This window comes from Anarrhichthys ocellatus, unplaced genomic scaffold, assembly GCF_004355925.1.
Source record: "Anarrhichthys ocellatus isolate YVR2014 unplaced genomic scaffold, GSC_Weel_1.0 scaffold3, whole genome shotgun sequence".
Lineage (NCBI taxonomy): Eukaryota > Metazoa > Chordata > Actinopteri > Perciformes > Anarhichadidae > Anarrhichthys > Anarrhichthys ocellatus.
In genome coordinates, this window is record NW_022280033.1 from 13,338,978 (window position 1) to 13,361,810 (window position 22,833).

At 43.5% G+C, this 22,833-nt stretch overlaps 1 protein-coding gene across 1 annotated transcript in view; it reads right to left on the reverse strand.

The window, feature by feature from the left end:
* The window catches only part of unc5b (unc-5 netrin receptor B), a 46,983-nt gene extending 39,046 nt beyond the window's left edge, over nucleotides 1-7,937 (reverse strand). The window contains exon 1 of the mRNA XM_031874570.1: nucleotides 7,010-7,937. Within this exon, the coding sequence (XP_031730430.1) occupies nucleotides 7,010-7,097 (88 nt within the window). The 5' untranslated portion in view covers nucleotides 7,098-7,937. The remainder of the gene's footprint in view (nucleotides 1-7,009) is intronic.
* Between the last annotated feature and the right edge of the window lie 14,896 nt (nucleotides 7,938-22,833).

A 22,833-nucleotide genomic window follows, 5' to 3' on the forward strand; every position in this document is an offset into this window, starting at 1 on the left:
GCACTGATGTGTCCATTATAATGCCTCTGTGCCTTAGCTCAGCACACCAGCTAATCTAAGCGGAGTGGCGGGAAGAGGTGAGCGTGAGGTCGGCTGTTGAGCCCATCTGGTCAGCAGCAGGTAAGAGGCTTGAGACACACACACCCGCTGACGCACTTGATGTGTGTGTGAGCTCATACACTTAAATCTAACCTTAATTACTTGCAGGTACATCTGCCACATTAGACCAGGCCTCGCTCGCTACTTCACACATGGCGCCCATTTAAAACGATTCCCAACTCTACAGCGACCCGCGCCTGGTGGCATTTTGTAGCGTATTTCGCGTACACCTGGCTCAGCGAACCAGGAGGATAAACCAGGTTTCCTCCTGTGCAATCAGAGTGCCTGCCAGAGCGCGAGAGAGAGATGGGTGTGTGCGCAAGCTGTGTGCTGATTGAGATTGGGAGTGTGACCCCACTGTGACCCATGCAGAAAAGGGAGTAATACCTAAGTAATACGGCTGGCTTCCCATCAGCGTGCACCCATCGCACACACACACACACACACACACACTCACTCACACCCTCACACACTCACACACTCACACACTCACACACTCATGTCAAACCCGAGCCAAGAGGCGCCTGTCAGCCCTTGATTAAGACCTGCATCCAAGGCGAGAACAGAATCTTTACTGTGTGTTTGGAGGCTCCCAGTCAAAGCCTCTGGAGGAGAAGTAAGAATTAAGTCCGGGAGCTGAAGACGGGTGGAGGAATTAAAGAGTGGATGAGGGCAGATCTCATTCTTTCGCTCTTCTCTTTGCTACGGTTGTGATCCAAGAGTGTCTGAGCAGAAACAGGGATTATTGCCCCTACCGTGCGTGCTTGTATGTGTCATATGTTTCGGGGATGAAGCCAGATACTGCAAAGCAGACCTTTTCCATAAGCCCAATATTTAAAGCTCAAGCCGAAGAGAGGAGGAGCAGAAAAACAAGGAAAGGAGACAAGGAAAGGAAAACAGGGAAAGAGCAGTAAAGGAGAAACCAGGAAGGGGAAGGTCTGGATGTGCCCTTGTTGACCTCTGATGAAGTGGCCAATCACCGCTGCATTACTGACGGGGGCAATGAGCTTGAGAGATAAACATGGTGCTTTACGACAGTCACTACATTAAATAACACAGCGGCACACTGCTGACATGCAGCCAATCACACAAGCCCACGCTCCACCCCACCCCACCCTTCACACACTCACAAATAACAAATACACTCATTAAGCATCATTCGCCTTGATTTAAAGCCCGAGGGAGAAGGAAAAAAAAAAAATCTGTAAGTTGTTTGAAAGTCCTGCTGTTGCCTAGCTGCCTGCCATACAGACAGAAGGAGGCAGGATCATTTCCGTTCCCTCTCTCAGCCGGAGATATGCACACGTACGCTCAATACGCCGTCTCTCTGGGGAGGTCTGTGTGTCATTCCCCTACTTTAGACACACCAGCTGCTCGCTGTGTGCTCTGCAGTGTTAGGGAGCCCCCTCCTGCCTCGCACAAGCCCCCATTGGCACCCGCATCCACTGACAACACAGGCATGACAAAGCTCCCTTCGTTCCCCCCCGACCCCCCTCTTCCCCCTTTACCTACCCACTACAATCCAAACACCCCCCACATTCATAAGTACCCTGCGGGCAGATGGGACCCTAATAAGTGTTACACTCAGAGAAATGGGATTCTTCACAGTGCCTTCTAAAGAGCAATTCCCAAACTCCGCCAGAGAGCTGGCTGGGGGAAAAATGATGGAGTGAGAGAGATATGGATGACAGAGGTTGGTATATTCGAGACGATAAAGCTATAAATACACCTGATGAGACTATCAACTTGACTGAAGGAAGGGGAAATGGGGACAAGGGAAGGCAATTTATTAATCTGGATGTGGAGCAATGTAGCTTTGTATGCCACATTCATAAAAGGAAGTCAGAATAATACTAACTGCTATCGCCTTCCCTAATGCAACACATTTTAACACACTTTAAGCTAAAAGTCAACCTCCAGTTACCTGAGCCCACATGACACACTCTGGTACAAACAGACACAAACACAAGCATTAACAGATTGTCTGCGGTCTAAGCCCTGAGTGGACTTGGCTCAACTGCCTTTCAAAGACAAAAAAAAAAAAAATCCTCTGCTAAGAAGATGAGGGGAATCTACATTATCTGAAAAAACTCCCTTTTTCAGACCAGGACACACACAGAGCACTGGACCACAGCACCACAGCACAGCCAATCAAGTGCTGCCACTGCTTCTGGTCTATGGACCTCAGCGCAGCCACTTTTGCCAAGTGTGTGTGTGTGTGTGTGTGTGTGTGTGTGTGTGTGTGTATGCGTCGATCTTAGGGTAAGGAGGTTGCTCAGGATCTGGCAAGACCCCCCGTGGTGAATCCTGATCCTATTGGTCACGATGCCCAGAGTGCTGCTGAGATCTTAAATAAAAATTCCTGCACTCACTCTCTCACTCCTCCCAAGTGACCCAGCGGGTTTTCCACCATTATACAAATAAATGCCACCTCTTCATCAGAGGATGTGGCTCCGTTTTGCATATGTGGGAGTATGTGTGTGTGGGTGGGTGTGGGTGAGTGAGTGGGTGGTGTCCTTTTGATGTCAGATGTCACCGAGCATGTCTTAGCATATCAATCGTAATGAGATTCAGAGATTTTTAGGCTTCAACAGGCAGGTGTGATCTTAACCTATGCATGAGTGGCCATGCAAAAGTAACACACGTCTGAAGAATCATGAGCACACACACCCATGCAAGTGTAGCTCCTGTTGAAGTTGAAGTGAACGAGCTTTGAATGTGTGTGTGTGTGTGTGTGTGCGTGTGTTCTGCTGCTGCCCCCCTTTACCCTTTACCACACACAAAGAGGCAGAAAAAGCTCGGTGGAGTCTCCTATTCATCTAAAGCACAATGGAACCCCACAGAGGTTTTCTTCCTGTTTCCCTGTCTGCCCCACACATCTCCCCCCCCCACACACAGGGCAGGATGGAGGGGCAGGGGGTACCCTGTCCTACCGGCCCAGCAGCAACTCAGCTCCCATCTGCCACCGAAACTCGCCTTCCTCCACCCCCGGCACATCCATCCATCTATCCATCCAACCCCCTCTCTCACTCTCCAGCCTTAACTTTTTTTACTGCACTCTGGGTATTTGAAGGTCTGAGCCAAAATCTTTGTGTTTTATTTGGAAAATATCGCCTTCAAAATTCATCGACAGAGTAAAATACATTTTGTGATTACCATTTTGAAAAACTAGATTGACCTTGGTTTATTAAACAGCTCTGTCAAAAAGAGTTTTACACTTCAAACATCATTGGCTTTACATTTTTGGATTAAATTGAAACATTCAAGCATTTTATTAATGTGTTATGTAAGAATACACAGCTAGAGACCATCTGCTGTGAGTTCAACAAGACATTTTTTAACCAGAATCCAAGGATATTTCAGAATCCATGAAATATTTAAACAGCTTTACTTGATGATCATTTTGTACACCTTTTAAATAAACATACAATTTGAATTAGTTGGCAGGCTCAGCGATATTGATTAGCTCATTATTACGCCAGATTCTAAATACTTTGAGAACATATTGTCTTTGAAAAAGAAAATAACAGCCTGTGCCTAAAATCACATTCATCTCAAGTCTGCCAATCTCTGCTCCAAAACATTCTTCTGCTGCCAATTCCTCTTTCCATTCTTTATAGTCAGCTGCTTCTTCCATTTACCTCACTATTTTGCCTCCTACAGAGCCCTTGCTGTTTGCTGCAGATTTATGGTCTGGTCTAACATGCACAGTATTGGCAAAGCATTAAACATGTCCACTCTTAATACTGTGAGCTCTCTCCATCGATAAGAGCCTTAATAAAAACATCCCCCCAAGTGGATTTGTGTGTCTCTTTTTCACTTTCCTCCCTCCTCGACAATATCCGTCTCTCTTCGTCTGCTATGCCAGCTTTAAACTGGTCCTGCTGCACATCCCTTGCCTTTCTCTCCTTCTTTTCCACCTATATCTTCCCACCCACACTCCACCTCCTTCTCTGGCCCGTGCCAGAGGTTTAATGACGCTTGAATGCCACTGCTATGGAGGTTTCTTCTTCACTCTTTTCTCATAAAGGATATTTAAAAGCCATGCCCTGAAATCAATCCATCTCAATGTGTCTGTTGCAGATTCATTTCTCTTCCATCTCCTCTTTCTGTTTTTCCTCTTAACTATCAAATGGATAACATTACCCTGCGTAACCCCTCTCCTGGTTTGGTTCCCACACACATCCTCTGCAACAGCCCTCGGCTGCAATTGGCACACTTGCTCAAACTGCAAGTCTTTTATATCATCTATAAATGCCTATTGGTACCCTAAAAGCCTTCCCTACCCCCTGCAGCCATCCGGGTCAGTTATGCCAATGAGAGCTGAGCAGCTGTTCCCCTCCCACTTCTTTCTCCTTTGCTGTCTCTGATGTCAAGAATTTGAGCATCATAAGCACATTTTAAATATTAACAAAGACCACTTTGCACGTATGAATAATACAGCAGAGAGGGCAGCGGCTGGCCAGCGATCCCATCCCCTGCTGCCTGACGACCATAAAACTAATGCACTGCTCCGGGACAGAATGTGGCCTGGTCTGGTCTGCCAGCAGGACTTGCCTGAGGAACTGGTCTGGCCTGTGGCCTGGCCCAAAGAGAGCTGTCGGTCTGTTTATTTATCACGGTGCCTTACCACCTGTCCAAATCTCTGTAGATGCAACTGGCAGCACTTTTGTTATGACTACATGTTTCAGAGACACTTTAATCTAATCTGACATTTCAATCTGTTGAGCGTCTTTCAAGCCAAATCTACTTTGGTGTCTGTTCGAGGTTAGCTTTGTTGTCACATTCCTTTCTTTTGATGCATCTAAAATTCATACTTTAGCCGTCAGAAAATTACAGAATTCGTCAGACCAAACTGTAGAGCAGTTAGCTCACATGTAATATTAAAGAGTCTTCTTTCAGCCGATGCACTGTTATCAAGAGCAAGAGGACTCCCACACCTAACGCGAATGAGACAGCACGTCCTAGAGGAGTGTCACCATTCGTCCAGCCTCTATGGGAGTGTCTGACATGCTACGCTGCCTAACTCTGAACAGTCGACTGCCTCTTCACTACTCTCAGCCTCGCTCTCCTCCTGTCTTGACCTCCCAGTCTGAACACTGGTCTCCCCCGGGGATTACTGGGAACCTTGTCTTCTTCATTTAATCCTGACGTCAAAAAGCAGGGTGTAAACACACTTCCCGTATGTCGGTTTTCTAATTCTGATGAAGTCATTTATAATGACACACACACACACAGAGAGACGCAGCGGACAGCAGGGAAGTTACTCCAGACAAGTGTTCCTGGCAGTCTGGGTAATTAATGTGTATGTCAACACAGAAAGAAGAGCACCATAGCAGAAATGTGAGCTCAGCAGATCCACAATGCAGGCAGAGACCGAGACAGGACAGATCTGAGGGGAGGCGGCAGAGGAAAGGTATACACACAGTGGGGGAGAAGATAAATGCAATCTGTCCGTCCCATCATGCATTCCCTAAATATATCTCTGTCTTCCTCTCTCCCAGACAGAAACTTTCCTGGGGCACACTGAGCTATTGTCCCCTGTTGTCCCGCTCCTCCCAGGTCCCTAAAAGGACCTCACCGCAATCCTCAACCTCCAACTGTTTATATGAACGTTTCTCATGCAAGGATTTCAGAACGGTCCACAATTTTAATAAACGTAAGCTGCTTTTCTGCTCCGCCTGTTCTGGGAATAATACACACAGGAGGACCTTGGGAGGTATACGGCGGGGGGGGGGGTCTTATAGGCATTCAAAGAAATGGCCACAGTCCTGGACAGACAGTCCAAAAGATTACTGCTGTCATTAAGTAAAAAATGGACTTCCTGAGTCAGGTTTATTTTTGGAGAGGTCCTTTAGCAAAGCTTGTCTGGATTCTGTACATTGTCGGCCGCATTGTTCTTTTATTTTCCTACTGTAAACCGAGCTTAATCCACAATCCAATGAACCCTCAGATTTCTGCCTTATATTTCAATCCTTTCTGGGAAAGGGAGGGGATGAAAAGTCCAGGCTCGCCTACCACAAGGCCACACTGAGTGAAATCATTCATCTAACACTGGAGACAGGCAGTTTCACCTTGGTGTCCAGGTCCTGCCACTTCAGCTCACCAACAGTGACCGGACCCATGTACCAAATGATTTCATCTCCATGAGAGCTGCTGCACTCTTTGAGGGCATTACCTCGGAGCAATCTACTGATTGAAGTCTGCTCTTCCCTGATCAAAGCCTGCTCGGCTCAGACTGAAATACTATGTCTAATAATAAATGATTAAAAAGGTGTCAATGGTTTATGATCAATGGGAGCATTCAGTATTTCAGACACAACATGTACTCCCAAGCTTAAAAACAAGTTAGAGTACATTTTTAGATCTTGCAATGGGAAAATGTTTTTGTTTTTTAAAATCTCTTTCCCTGAAGCATTTTAAGTGCTCCGTCTTACTTTTCACAAGGCTTTTCTTTTTCTTTTTGGAGAGGCCAAGAAGGCATGGAGCAAAACCCTAATTACTCCCTGCGCACCGGGGGAGTTCTATTTTTCCGCTCCAAGTAGAAAAGAGAGCTCTGAGCTCGGGTGTACTGTAAGGCTGAAGACTTTGCTGTGGGGTAAAGAAAGTGCTGGTCAGCAGTCAACCCCAGACCCCTGCACTCTTATTGTTGTAGCTATACTCTGGAGTCCGATGCATGTTTTTTGATTTTATTCTCTTTTTTTTTTTTTTTTTTAAATTCAGGGCATGAAGGTAATTGTGGGATTGGACACAAATCGGAAATCTGAAATTGTGTGTGTGTGTGCGCGCGCAGATGTGAGCGTGTTTTGTCAATGTTGCGCAATGTCACATGTGTAGCCTACAGTATTTCACAATGATTACACACAGATCTTTGAATAACAACTCCGTATTTCGCAATGATTAAACTCACCAGTGCCAGACGCGAGATATCCCCCGACCAAGAGGAGAAGAACCAGAAGACCGAGACCTTGGTCACGCTTCATCCGAACAGAGAGCATCTTTTCCGGATACACCGTTGCGAAACGTCCCGGGGTTTCCCACACAGCGTTACCTGCGGTGTTTCTGACAAAAGTGGCTCTTGTCCAACAAAGTCTCTGCTCCTGAAAAAGATTCCACAGGAAAGAGCGAAACACCAAAGAGTCCAGTAATTGATGTATGTGGTTGTTTTGGTAAATAGTTCACTCTTGACTGTTGTCGCAAACAGACTACAACGCTCAAAACATTTCCGCCTGTAATCAAACTTTGAAAAGGTCCGTAGATATCACACCCCGCAAATATTAAGAAACAAATTCCTGGTAGATTTCATTTCCAAGCTGCACTTACTCTGTTGCCTGGGAGCGATAAGCGCAGTGGTAACACAAAAGTCACCAAAAAGTTTGACGCATTGCTGCTCTGACTGGAGAGGTTAAATCATGCGATAGAAAGTCCGATTCCCAGCAGAAGACAAACTTATTTTGCGACCATACAAAATGAGTACCACGGGGAGATGCTGTCAGAAGAAGGGAGATGCCGCGTCCACAGCTGACTGGACTCCTGAGTCTGTTCTGGGGGGACCCTGGGTGTCTTAGTCTTGCCTCGTCCCCGTCCGCAAGGTGTAAACAAGAACACGGGGATCAACGTGGAGCACAATGCCAGCCTCCGGACTACCAGCCCCCGCCTGGCCAATCACATACCATCCTCCTCCTCCTCTCAGAGTGAAGGCTGAACAAGTGAAGGTAAACTAGTGGCATGCGAGGAGGAAATAGATGGGAGGGGAGAAAAAGAAAACCCGGACCCTAGAGCGCACGGCATCGCTCCGGATTCAGCGGCTATGGTCACACTGCAGACTATGAGGTTGTGAGTTTCTTTTATGAGAATCAATTAATAAACCTATCTATCCATCTATCTCTATGTCTGTCTATCCATCCATCTATCTGTCTTTATTTTCTCAAATCGAATAACTTTAATGCAATAACATAGATAGTCCCCTTTATTTGCTGCCCTACCTAATGTGAATAGTCAGTGGGCAGCTTTCTTGAGTCTATTAAAGAAGTCCAGCAGGATTTTATGAGAGCATATTACTTGCCGTCAATCTATCTCTCCCGCATCCCGGGGTCATATTTTACTCCCGGTGGCCGCAAGAGAGCACCCTTTCATACATGAGCCAATGAGAATGACTCCTCAGCAGCAGCCCTCTTGATTATCTAAGTCGTTTCCTGTATAACTAGATGGGGCCGATAGTGATTAATTGGTGAGAGGAGACCACTGGGGGCATGCTGAAGAGGTGAGCATTGCTTTGGCTTTGAATCAGCTTTTATAGTTCATGTTATAAAGCAGCAACAATTCAATTCAGATTCCAATCACAATGTGCAGAGCGGGTGTCTTATTTTGAATGTTGAGAGAATCTTTGGCTGCTGTTATTTTGTTTTTTCCTGAGATCACCTGTCATTTTTAACAGTGGCATCCTCTTTGAGTTTTTGAAGTTTAAGATTCTTTCTCATCTTTGTCTGTGGAGCCGCAGTAACATTGACTGCTCAACAGCTAATTTACTCTTTAATTTATTGTAAAGAAATCACCGTTGTTGATGCTTCTGGTAGCTGTAAACCTGTCACTTCCTGTGCGCTTGAGAAACCTTCACAACACTGATTGTTTGGAACAGCAACTTGCCTTCATTAACTCTGCATTTGATGTTCAAATGAAAAGAAAATATAAATAAAAGAAATAAAGAAATGAAAGGGAGCATAACAAGTGTAAATGCATCCATACCGTGGAAGGGTTTAATGAAGATGGAAATTATGGGAATTATATGTTACAGTGGCCAGTGTCAAACCAGTTGAACGCCTGAGAGATTTTTTTTTCCACCACAATCATCAAATGAGGGAATATCTTTTGTAAGAATGGTGTTCACATAGAGATCAGAGACTTTGAGAATTATATGACAAGGAGCACTGACGCCGCTCTGGAAACTTGATGTTTTTTTTCTTTAGTTTGTTATCCACCTGCTATATGTTTTACTGAATTAATGATAAAAAAGGACAAAAACAGTCATTTATTTCAATAAAATGTCACAGACTATTACTTACAGCATAACATTACATGAGTGGCATCACTCTCTGGCTCATACTGAGTCTAACATTCATACCTTCTGTTGCTGAGTCACATTGATAATCAATGAGGGGACAGTTTATCCTTGCATGACTTGTATATTGGATTAACACTTTATTGTAATACGCTAAAGATAAAATAAGATATATACATAAGAGTAAAATCTAACAAAGCCCAGAGTTTAAGGCATGGGGTGAAGAGCAAGTATGTATGCATGCATGCTGCTAAGCCTAAAGCGAGGCCATTTTCTAAAATGTGACAGTATCTGGCAACAGAACAGCATCGCTGTACTTTTCCTTAAATCCAGCTTCAAAGGTTATAATTTGCCTGGACAAGTGATGACTCCCAATGCCTCCCTCCTCCTCCTCCGACGACAATTATGCTGTTTCCTGGAGCACAGAATATACACTCTGGTATATTTATTTATTCTCGAAGTCTTTATTGTGACTGGTGAGAGACGGAGCGTGGGAGAGGTATGAGGAGATTGAAGGAGATGGGGACCAAGACAGAGAGACACTGACAGAGACGCTGAGAGTGAGAGAGGTTATGCGTGAAATGGGGTTCGCAGGTTGTGTTTGAGACAGATTTGCTTCGTGGAGCTACAAATGCATTTTCTGTTTGCATGTCTGTGCATGCCGTAGTTTTTGATGGTGTTTCTGTGCCACTTTCACTGCTCTGTTCCTTCATTCACTAGCTCTGTGCTCTGCATTAATGAGTATATTGAGTATATACTTATGTGACATTATCCACCATCTTTTTCTAATCACCTCACTTAGCAGTGATTCTTTTGGTATATGGAGCACTTCGGGGTGAAGAGCTCATTCAACAGTTTTTATGCGACTGGCTATCTTGACACATCGCCTACCTCGATGAGGTCATGCAGGATGGTAACAGTTTACAAACTCTGGACAATTTGCCCTCTCGTCCTTCCCTCCAACACATGTCCACAATTATTACCGGGATGATGACACTAGTCCTGGTCGAGATGAAATGCAGAAAGTGGATGAGATCAGGCGGCAGCAGCAGGGAGCGATGACAAAAAGCTGTGGTCAAGCCCTCCAGCCCTCAGAGAATATACAGGAAGTTGCATATACATATACAACATGTGACTAATAGCCTACAATCTTCAAAGGAAATTAGGCTTTTTTTCTACAAAACGTGGTGTTTGTTGTCGAAACTAGGAGCCAATCAGCTCATTGATCAAGCTACAGCCAGGCATTTCCGATCATGCCTTGGGTCTTGCAGTCTGTGGAGAGCAACTGCGGCGCCTGGCTCTAAAATATATGGCCTCCTCGATCGCGTGAGGATATCGTTGCCTTCGCGCATGATGCCAGGGGAAGTCGGGATCAAGTTGGACACAAATCTAATTGGCATGCATTGGGAGGCATTGATTCTGCGCCGGCCTAGCTCATCTCGAATGAGCCTAACGTTGAACTTGCCATAATGAAGATATTACATTATTGTGCCCGTCGCTAAGACTAATTGAAGATCTACCTCAAGGGCATGCAAAGGAAAGCTGTAGAGGAAAGCTGTGGGGAAAGGAGAGCCATAATCGAGTGGATAGAACTCATATGCGGTGCACCACACAGAGGAAGAGACAATGAGAAAGCTAGAGCTATTATTAAGGCATAATAGTTTGTTCGCCGAGGTCTGTTTAGCACTGCTGACTCTCCGTTGCTTTGTGTTGCAGGCTTGACATAAAAAGGATCAAACTTCCTATCTCTGTAAAACAGAGGGGGTCTAAAAATAGGAGACATGCTCTAGAAGTTGCCGTGGAGATAATTGAATATTATTTTCAGGAATGATTAAGTTGACCTATCCAGTAGACTAATTATTTCTCGCAGACCAGAGGAGAACATGCTTAATAGAGTTGGTAACAGTGAATAAAGCAAAATAAAGCATCCAATCTGCAGGCTTTCCGCTGACCAAGAAGACAACATCTGTGGAAAAATGAATAATATCCATCATTAGCGTTTGGCTTGGGGGATGTTCAGTATTTCAGAGTGGTGTCCTCTGATATTTTCTTTGGATCTATTTAAAGTTTCAGGTCATCGAAATCACATCATAAAAACTATCCAGAAAGTTTCGGTTCTAACTCACACAGGCCCCGCCCTCTACTGGTCTAATACTTTCCGGCAAATGGGTGCCCCAGTCACAAGAACGCATTGGCCCACTGAAAATGTGCATAACGGGCGGACTGTATACCGCGCTGACAGAACGCAGGATTCCAGTAAGTCGGACTCTGTTTTTATCAATAATGCTTAGTGCTCCAACGTAGTTAAGCTTGACAGACCAAAGAACTCATGGTTTTTGTGATGCAAATTTAAAAAATGCACTACAGGAATAGTATTCGCACTACAGGAATAGTATTTTTAGGGCCTACATAGGGCCAGATGATTAAACGGGCCAAACCATCAGAATAAAAAATAAAAAAATGTAGACAGATGAAGCTACCGCCTCTCTAAAAGACTGTTCTACAGACCGGCATATGTTCAGCAATACCCAAGAGAATAACATCAATATTGAGTAATATACATCAACTGTGACATTGTATATCAGCAAATGTGTTGATGATGTGGTGATCACACACTATTAAATCAATTCCCAAACCAGAAAGTCTGGATGAATGGAGAGGAGCGGGCGCTATCCAGAACCCCAAAAAAATGCCTTTCGTTCAGGTGACAGGGAAGCATACTGTACATGGCACTCACCTCCATTCTGATGAAGTGCTTTGAGAAACTGGCTCTCCCTATCAAAAACAACATCCCAGCCAGCCTGGACCCTCACCAGTTTGCATGGAGAGCCAACAGATCCACAGAGGATGCCGTCCCCACTGCCCTCCACTCAGCCCTCAGACATCTTGAAAACAACACCTACATAAGAATGTTCTTTGTTTAATTTAGCTCAGCCTGCAACACAATCTCCCCCATGAATTGAACTGATTGGTAGACTCAGCACTGTGGGCTTGAGTACCTAACTCTGCAACTGGTTATTAGACTTCCTCAAACAGACCCCAGGCAGTTCAGATTGGCAGCCACACCTCCTCCACTCTGGTGTTGAACACCAGGAGCCCTTCAGGGCTGTGCGCTCAGCCAACTCCTGTTCACACTCTACACCCACTGCTTCAACCAAAGACATAAAGACAACTCTGTTATGAATTTTGCAGATGACACTATCATTATCGGCCGGATTACAAACAATGAGACTTCATATACAGAGAAAATTACAAACTCTTGCAGAGTGGTGCTCAGAGAGCAACCTACTGGTCAACATTAGTAAAACTAAGGAGCCGATTGTTGATTTTAGAAAAACATCCACATCCTAGGTAAGTTCCTAGGAATAAGCATCACAAACAACCTGACATGGTCATCACACATCTCCATCCTGGTGAAAAAAAGTCATAAACGGCTGCATGAAGGAAACGTAAGAAGGCAAAATTCCTGTGCCAAGTTTTTGTTAACTTTTACAGAGGAGCAATAGAAAGCATCCCGACAGGAACCATTACAAACTGGCATGGGATGTGCACGTTCCAGGACAGTAGGGATCTACAGCGGGTGATTAAAGCCGCCCTGAACATCATTGGTACCCATCTACTGAGCATCAGTGATATTGGTGACAAGAGGTGCCTCCGAAGATCTCAAAGTATATTAAAAGACAATACCAACCTAACCACAGCCTGTTCACCCTACTGGCCTCTGGCAAGCCTTACTGAAGTATTAGCTGCTGTACCACCAGATTTCAGAGCTTCTTTCCTCTGGCTGTGAGACTCCTAACATCATCCTCCACATAAAAATATATAGAACATTTTTTTCCATATGTTTTCCTATGTAGTAAAATGGAACTAGTCTATGACTAGTCTCGCATACTGCTGCACCAAACTGCATAATATTTTAGGCGCTCATTTATGCCTGCATGCTCAACGACCTCTCTTGGTTGCAATGCCATCATCTCAAAACAGCTTTTATTGCCTGTTTGATACTGCCATTGATTGACCTCTTCCTGCTCACTCACTACTCTTAACCGGCCCCCTGTCAGTAGGGGCCGCAAGTGATCACACAGCTTGTGAGTGCATTGCGTTGCTCGGCCGCTGCTCTGGAGCCAGAGATACAGTGGGGGAAAAAACTGTGTTCGGCTGTCGGCTAACATCTAAAGAAACTACCAGTCCATACACAGCTGAGTCCATCAGCTGAAAGCTAACAGAACTACACACACAGCTGACTACATCGCCACTGCTCAGCCGCTGCTCTGCGGCCAGAGACAGTTATTTTCTTTATATTGGCCATCAACCTCACATTAACACGAGTATTATCGTAAAAATAGACTTAAAGACTACAGAAGCGATTTAAGTTATGCCCATGAGCTAACTGAGACGTGCGCCAGTCTAGTCTGCAAGTGCAGACCTCTGCCTGGATAGGAATGCATATCTGTAGTGTGAGACGTTCGAGTAAAAACACGCCTGATGCACTTGCAGTCTAGACGGGGGGCTAGCCAATTGTGGGTTGTATTCATTCAGTCAAAAATACAGTGGACACGCCCGGCGGAGAACTGCACTCTGCAGAGTGCACCTTTCTTGTTACATCTGTATACTCTTTATTAAAAACTGACCTGTCCAATACTTAGTAGTGCATGATGACACATGACCAGACAGAATGGATATATGTTTGTGTGTCCCTGTCAGTGTGCGTTGACTTCACCTGTCCTCCACCATTGTAATCCCTCGGTACACCTGGGCCTTTGGGCTTCGTGGGCTTTTAGCAGATTGCATGTGTCAGACTTAGGACAATTACATTGATTGTTGCCCTAGAAACTCTGCTCTCCCTCTGCTTCAGGGGACGAAAAATGTAATACAATTAATCTGACAGAACAATGTAGAAAATTAGTCTATTCGCAAGCTGCTTTTAATATGCACCAAAACTCTAACACACTATACAGAAACAGCACTTTGACAAACAAAACTAAATAAACAAAATTGTTTATATATATATATATATATATAAAAAAAGATCAGTTTTATCAGTGCCAATTGAAATCAAAACTTTTTACCCAAGTATATTTAAACTACAAAGAGCTAATTAAAGGTAGACCTGCTCTCTCTTCTTCATATGGGACCATAAAAGCTTATTTCTAAGTAAATAATTCATCAGCTACACACATCTTACTGCAGTCGATTGCAGATAATTGCCCTGTTGGATTTATCTTCATATCCAAATTGTATTTGTTGATATTCAGGAAAGATAGGAAGCTTAATGCTAAGTTTATTCTCTGTTGACCACGATCAGATTGAGCTCTCCTCTCAGCCGTACACAGGAGTAACACGATGGTCGTTTGCACTGAATACTCGTGCAAGAGTTTATAGACCAGTTCCTGAGGAGATTACAAGTGTTTCATATCTCCAGTCTTTTTAGATAAGGGCTGTAGCTGTAATATGCAAAGCTGAGGGATCCTTCAGTAGAGAATGAGGGATGCAAGTTGAGAAACATGGATCATTGGAACATCATTTGTAACTCATCCAGTGGTGGAAGAAGTACTCAGATCCTTCGCTTTAATAAAAGTATCAATACCACATTGCAAAAATACTCCATGACAGGTAAAAGTCCCTTCATATAACATCTCACGTTCATTACGATACGTTTACCTTCATCTTTGGGGGAGTGGCTTTGGAGGTAGGCCTGAAGGGACGAACTGCAGCATTTTACTGTTGTAGCCGGTTGAGATGAGTTAAATTGAACTGCTACTTACTGGGGGTCGTGAAATGATTAATGGGGTAAGAAAGGAAAGAAGAAACACAAATGTGGGAAATGTCTCTTTGATGGAACTGCCAACAACTTATCTGAAAGGCATCTGAAATATGACAAGAAGCCCCAACTTTTTAACAATAAGTTTGTAGGCTTATCATGTGTTTTTATGAAGACGTTCTGTAAAATAACTAGTAACTATGGCTGTTACATAAATGAAGTAGAGTATAAAGTACAATATCTACCTCTAAAATGTACAGTAGTGGAGTAAAAGTGTAAAGTAGCATAAAATGGAAAATACTTAATTAATGTACAAGAACCTCAAAAAGTACTAAGTACTTCTGTGCTTAGAGACTTACCACCACTGATCTCACCAGGCACATGTGATCCACTGTGTGTGCGCGCTATTTTGCACATTCTCTTATTGTCTTACTGAGACACACTAACTAACTAAAACAGTGATGGTGTTTATACAGTAGGAGTTGTTGGAAGCAGAGAGAGGGAAAGATGCGTGTAAATGGAAGTGTTGTGTGTTGATAAGACTGAGCTGAAGTGAAGAGTGGGCGCAAACACTAATTAAACATAAAAATCTGTTGGAAGTAGAAGCACTGGCAGCTATGAAGCTGACAATCAAATCATCAGCTACTAGAAACCACAATGTTACCATCATTTTCTATCAAACGGAATAGACTTAGTTGATTGATCGGAGGGGAAAAACACATCCCGTGCTCTGAATCTTGCCTCCAGTAAGCTTCACATGTGGGAGTTTCATACCCACTATGGGGCTTTGTCAGGTAATGTCTCAGTTTATTAGCCCTGATATGAACTATAAACCGAAATTTTGTTTATGACGAGGGGCGTCAGGGCATTGTTGAGTTATGATATTTCACAAGGGAAGCATTATGTACACTTCATAATATTGGCTGCTCAGCACAGTCCCTATTCTAGTCCAGTCCAGACTTGTTTTTTTATGGTAGCATAGGGCTTTAGGACACTATAAGTCAGTGTTTTATCTGTGAGAGCAACATTATAGCTTAATTTCTGTATGTACTTGCGTGTATGAGCATGCACACAAGTGTGTTTATGTGTCTAGATTAATGACCACTGGCATAAGAAATGCCGCTGACTAGCGTTTTATACAAACAACTAGTTTTGCGATGGTATAGGGAAACGCCCCGGGTTGGAAACATGACTTTTGCTGTCCTCCGTTACTCCCTCCATCCCTCCCTCTCTTCATCATCCATCGCTCCCGTTCACCTGTGCCACCTCGCTAATGATTGCTCAGCGGCTGTGAGTCTACCATGCATCATTTACCAGGAGCTCCAGAGAGGCAGCAAAAGAGAGAGAGAGAGAGAGAGAGAGAGAGAGAGAGAGAGAGAGAGAGAAAGAAATTCTCTGTTCATGTAGATGGGAAGGCGGAAAGGGAGACACAGCGATATCGAAAAGGAGAGAATGAGAATAAGGAAACTGTCTAAAGGTGCAGACACTGGGAGACAAGCATGTGCTGCAAAGGCTGTGTAAAGGCAGAAGGTGAGGATAGGCTGGAGGGAACCAGGAGGCCCATTTTATTAATCCCAGCCTTGATCTGGTGGGAAACGCTGACAGCTAAATTATACTCAAGAGTTGCCACGACTACACTTCTGCCTGCCTCCGAGAATGGGTGGAGACAAAATAACCATGTCGGCTTGGTGTGTTATTTGTGATTAACATAATTGCGCAAACAGATTATTGTTATTGAGACGACGCAGAATACAGTTACCATGTTACATCGAAAATGCTTGATATGTAGAGGTGTGATATTCACAAAGAAATGATGGTTTGTTACACTCGTGTCACAAGTTGATACATTTTCAATATAGCTGGAATATTGGCTGCCTGACAGTACATTTCTGGTTTCAATAGCATTCAGATTCATCTTGGTGAATTTGAAATGAAACAATTGAGTTTCGCCGAACACATTTGAGTGGTTTCTCAGCAGCTATAAAAAACAAACAAAAGCAGTTCTTCACACAGTGCAAAAAAAGACAACACATTGTGACAAAAAACAGAAATATCACCTCAGCTCAAATATCACAGCAATGAAATGTTAATTGTTTTCTAACAAATGCATGATGCATTGTTTGATTCACCGCATGTGTGTCTAGCCTGCACAAGGCTCAGTCACATCCCATGATGCAATACCCAACAGCAGGGTGTCATCATGCCTTAGAGCACAATATCAGCCAGTCAAAATGATTTAATATTCCAATTTAAACTTTCCAGGCATAAAGACAGTGAAGAGCCAATAGAGCCGAGTTTTTTTCCCCATTCCTCACGCAAACTAAATGGACAGTATTATTAGGTGTCTGACAAGACGGCCAATCAAGTTGATAATAATAGGTTGGATTTCTGCAGTCAAGGGACGGATAACACAGGAGCTGACCCCACAGTACAGCCAGCCAGCGGTCATCCTATTAGCCTATAAAAAGCTCAGGTGTGGGCGCACTTTGTTTGCCTGGACTTGGTCTCCAATCATACCAATATCCCCTTGTTTCTGGAGGTGGGAGGCAGCCAACACTGTCTAGAAGGAAAATGGTTAGAAGGGAAATACTAGCACTTTTCCCGCACTAAATGAATGTGTGTAACATCTCTGATGAATATGTTTACACTCGAACATGATAATAAATGTCATGTTTTCTATTAAATTAAATTTAGATTCCATAGCTTTTACAGTGATAAGAATATAAGAAGATTGTACACTGAGGGCAGTGGCTTTTCCACAAACTGCTTTGGACATTAGTAAATGGGGATAATCAATATATTGGCAGGTTATCAGAGTAACCAGAGGCTAAGAGAACAATCATGAGTTTATCTTGTTTCCATGTATATGTTCTTTATCGCTGACCTTTGTGCTCCGGCAGTTGAGGTGCTTTTTTTCTTTTTAAGGAATGCAAATCCATCTGCGGATACCAGTCAAATCCATGCAAAGCAGTCTGTTGAGGTTGAATCCACAGAAGCCTCAAATCAGGCAGCGGAGCTTACGCTGCATGGAATAAGATCATATTGTTGCGACGAGCCAAAGAAAAAAAGGTTTTAGCCACTAAAACATATTTAACCAGTGATTTGACTGAAACATTACTCTGTTTACAGATTTTCTGTTACAGTAGCTGATGACAAAGTAGGTTTTTTTTAACAAAAGTGTTAAACTGCACAGTGCAGGTATAGCACAGCATTTTATTGACAAATAAACATCAAAATAAAAGCATGAAATATGAGCCACTTCTCATGCTGCATGGTGAGAATCACAAGGAGAAGATGCTGTAGCAAGAGATATAACATATTATCTCACCAAAATGACAGAAAATGTATCCTTAAATCCTAGTTTTTAAAAAAAAACAAAAAAAAAAAAAACTGTAAAGAAATGACGGAGGAGACAGACAAAAGAACAAATGAGGCACCACTACATGTAAGGGAGGTCACAGCCCGAGATGAAATTAATGAGCAAGTATATCACACCTGCTGATAGGGAACAGACAGGGGTTGAAAAGGTGGACACATGAGGCCGGAGACACACCTGCTCCTCTCATCCTCTACATGAGGCCGTGGTAGTTAGTTGGACAAAACCTCCATCTCTCTGAATTCTGACCTTGTTTGTAGTGTAATCTTAAAGAGTTCAAAGATGCCCAGAGAAAGTAGTCCCACAATGTGTAAAGCAGCAGGAATGTAAACTTGAAACAGACCGGCAGTCCTTTTCCTGTCACATTTCCTGTGATCGGGCTGTAAAGCAGCGCCTTCTGCGACGAAAAGAGACAAAGGAACAATCAAACACTGTGAGTAAGCGTGCTCCCGGGCTCCCACATTCCCTTTGGAGGGCACACCGCAGCCTTTCATCTCTGCTCCCCTCTCTGTATCTATCCTCTCATCTCTCTGCTTTATGTTCTGCTTTCTGAGCAGAGTTCAAGCATCGGGGACCAGTTTAGATACTGGAGGTTCCCACTGCAGTGCTCCACCTAACTAGAGCATATGGTGAAACATTAAAAGCTTTGCTCATTTACCCACCTTTTTTATTTTAAGGTTAGCCCCACATTTATATGAATAGCCTCACCTTCTTTTAATTAAAGCACAGTAAGGGAAGTGTTGTTACCCTGAATGTTAAGCTTTGACACTGGGAGAGTACTGCATGGATGTAGAAGGACAGCAAATGGTCAAAACTAGAACATGATATTCCAGCACTATGTGATGCAGCTTTCCAAATACATGTGTGAATCAATACGAGAAAAAAAAAGCAAAATAAATGAAAGGAAGGAAGATGCACCTGGGTCGATAGACTTGCAGGTGATTGAGAGGAAATAGGAGCCTTGTGTGCACGTGTGTGTGTGTGCACATTTTTTGGTTAAACTTAAGATCTATATTGCATGGTTTTACTGCACGTGTGTATTGAGAATGAGTCAGTCTTTCTTGTGGCGTGTCTCGTGGCTACTGATCTCTTGTTCGGTATCGACTCCGTTTGAGTCTTCTGCAGGAAGTATTTTTCAGGAGAACGGGGAGAGCTCTTTGCTGCAAACAGGCCTTTAAGTCCATCAATAAAGAGAAAGAGAGCCCAGTAGAGAACCGGCCCAGTGGAATCCACAAACACCTAAAACAACAAAGAACAGTGTTGGAGACAAAAGCAAAACTCCACCTTTCACATCCCAAAAGAATTACAAAGTGAAACACATGCTTAATCAATCATTTTCATTATGAATTGGATGCTAGCATATTAATCTTGTGCCTCTACAAATACAATTATATGGATTAGGTAAAGACATAATCTGCTGTTCAATCCTCATTATTATGGTGATTAATCCACACAGACAACCTCATTTTAATTAACATAATGAGACGCTCAATATACCCATTCTGCCAACAGTGAGAGTGATCTTTGGTTACGTTTTTGTGTGGCCTGAAAGCTTTATTGTTGTGTGTCTACATGCATGTGTGTGTGTGTGTGTGGCTGTGTAGCGTGTGTTCTACCTGGCTGACAGGGACGGTCCGCCGGTTGAAATTAGATTACACAATCTCAAACGTCCCAATCAGGACTCATGCATATTTCATCCCCCCGCCTCGCTTTCATAATTACTTAATTAATTCCCAGCTCTAAAGAGATAGGCCAGCACTAATCCCCCAGCCTCCCCTGGAGCTCCCCGGGACCGCTATAGATGTCCTGTCCCAGGATGCACTGCAGCAAAAAAAAGGGAGACATCCTGAACATTTGTGCGGACTGTAACCATGGAGCTAAATCTGCCCCCCTCAAAGGAGTCCTCTCTTCATTCTTTTCGGTGATGTCGGGTTGGGATTGAGGATTTTTATTTCTCAGTAAAGCTCTCAGCTGGGGTTGTAAACAAGCGAGGTGTTTCCATCACACTGTGAGAAACATCCAGCACCTGCATCCCTTGTGTTTCCTCCCACAGCAGAGAGAATGGATTCTGACTGATCTGACACATGGAAAAATAGGGAGACGTGCTTACTTGCATACTTTTACAAGCAACATGTGCTCAGCCTGTTTTCGCTGCTTCTTTGTCTCTTGTTCTTTCAGTGGAGTAACATGACATCTCATGCACTCAGTTTGAACTGGATAAGATAAGGAAACAAAAGCGAAGCTTTTCTTATGCACTCCCACATAGTGACACATTTGAATACAGCTTGAATATCCAGCAAAACCAAATTTAAATCTCTATTTATCTCTTTTTCTAGGCTGCTTTGATTTTAACTATGTCAGCTCATGTTGTAGGAATTAATTACTTTGAATTCTAATGGAGGAGAAAATGCTGTCAGCCTGATCAGCTATAGTATGAGTAAGCTGAATGCAACAAGTTCCCTTGGATCAGTGGGAAAGACAAAGCAATTTTACAGAGAAACAGCAGTCACATTAACAGTCATGACTAATGTTGACAGTCATAAACTGCACAGCATAAATTCCTTTTGGCTTTCAATGTAAAGTCTAATGAAACAGGCACGAGATTCCTACTGGACCAGCAGCTACTTAATCGCTGATGAATGGATATAAGTAAACAGAGCAACACTTATTTAATCACACCTCCACAGCAATGGTGGTAGCAAATAACATCTATTACTGGAGTTATGTTGACCCAATATGAGTGAGGCCACGACCTTTCTTCCCTTGCTCCTGTTTGAAAAAAATGTTCTGTCACTTTGTAGACTGTAATTAGTAATTATCTGTAGATTCAATGATTTCTTTTTGAGCACTTAACAAATGACTTATGTGTCCGCTGAGAGACAAAATCACCACATTTGAGGCTGTGTGTCCACATTGTGCAGTAGGACCGGTCACCGGCTGCTACTGAGCTGCCTCTGTGCTGCGTGAGTCCCTGCAGCGGGACTCCAGCGACGGATAGTTTCCACAGAGAGAGAGAGAGAGAGAGAGATGGGAAGGAGAGCCAGCGAGAGACCAAAGACAGATTTAAACCACTCCAATCAATCAGGCTCTGGGCTAAATCCATGTTGATAATTAGCCAATCAGAGCAGGTTGGGAGGTGGGAGCTTGCCAGGCAGGTGCCTAGAGGCCCTCGGGGGACCCAAACTGTCTCTTTTCTTCATTAACTCCTCTTGTCCTCTCCCCTTGTCCGCCTGATCCTGCGAGCGGCCGGGGCTGCTGGGTAATTCAGTCTCCAGTCTCTGAGGTGACCCCACGCCGCAAGGCTGAGGGAGCCGAGGATACAACACTTCTTTTTAACCTCTTTCTGACTCCCTTTTTCTCTGCTTCCAGAACCACCACTGCTGCCTGCTGTTATCTCTTTGTTACTGGGGTTGAGCTCAAACGGTCTAAATACCATGAACTTTGTATTTTTTTCCTGACCTTCAAAAAAAAAAAAAAAAAAGAAGATGTAGCTCCTCTCTTTTGTAATTCCGTCTGCCATCTTCTCTCTGTCTGCCTGTCCGTCTGTCCGTGTAGAAATGCAATTCCCCCCATCTCACTGTTTGCAGCTCTTTATGGACGCTTTATTGCCGTTCTCAGTTGATTGCTCATATTTATTTACAACGAAGGTACGGATGTGAATGCAGTGGGCATACAAATGCAACACTCATCTCGTGTTAGCTCATTAGAATGTATTGAATAGCTTTCATCAGAACACTTTTTTCCCCTTTTGTCTTCATGACTGCAATTTTGAACCTCCCAGGATTCTCTCTTAGATCAAGATAGTCAGAAAACAGTTGCTTTATTCCAGTAAAAGAGAAAAGAACACGGAGGGCCTTTAAACATGAGAAATACTCTATGTGTAAAAAAACAGAGTTGTCATAATATCCAACTTTAATAAGGGATGTGCAGAGATCCTTGTCTCACAGAAATACACCCACCCACCTACGCATGCACGCACACATGCACGCACAGTAATCAGTATGATTTCACATTATGGTTTTGCGCATCGTTATTAAAGCGGAGTTACAATGTGATTATCGCCTGTGACAAATGAAGAGGTTATATTCAAACTATTAAACAGCTCATAGCTTTTGATAGGAGACATATATGATCAGTTAAGATGCTTCAGGCGGAGAAATGCTGTCTGTCTGTCCCTGTTTATTTTCCCTTCCTTTTCTCCCTAACACAGAAGACAGATACTGTATATTTATATATTTTTGAATTATGTTAATCTGTAGTTTTTGAAGTTTGGACAAAAGAACACTGCGAACAATATCACCAATTGTTCTCTCCCCCATATAAATGGGAATACACATGTCTCTGTGTGTGCATGAGCACAAACACACACTTATAACAGCATGTTAATCTGTAGGTGTTGAAGTGCCACAAAACCATCAATTGAAATGAAAATGCTAGAAGTCACACATACGCACATGATTGCTTTTGTTATAGTAATGCCGGAAATGACCCACCCGATGGAGGATTGTCATTCCGGAAGCTGGAAAGGAACAACACAAG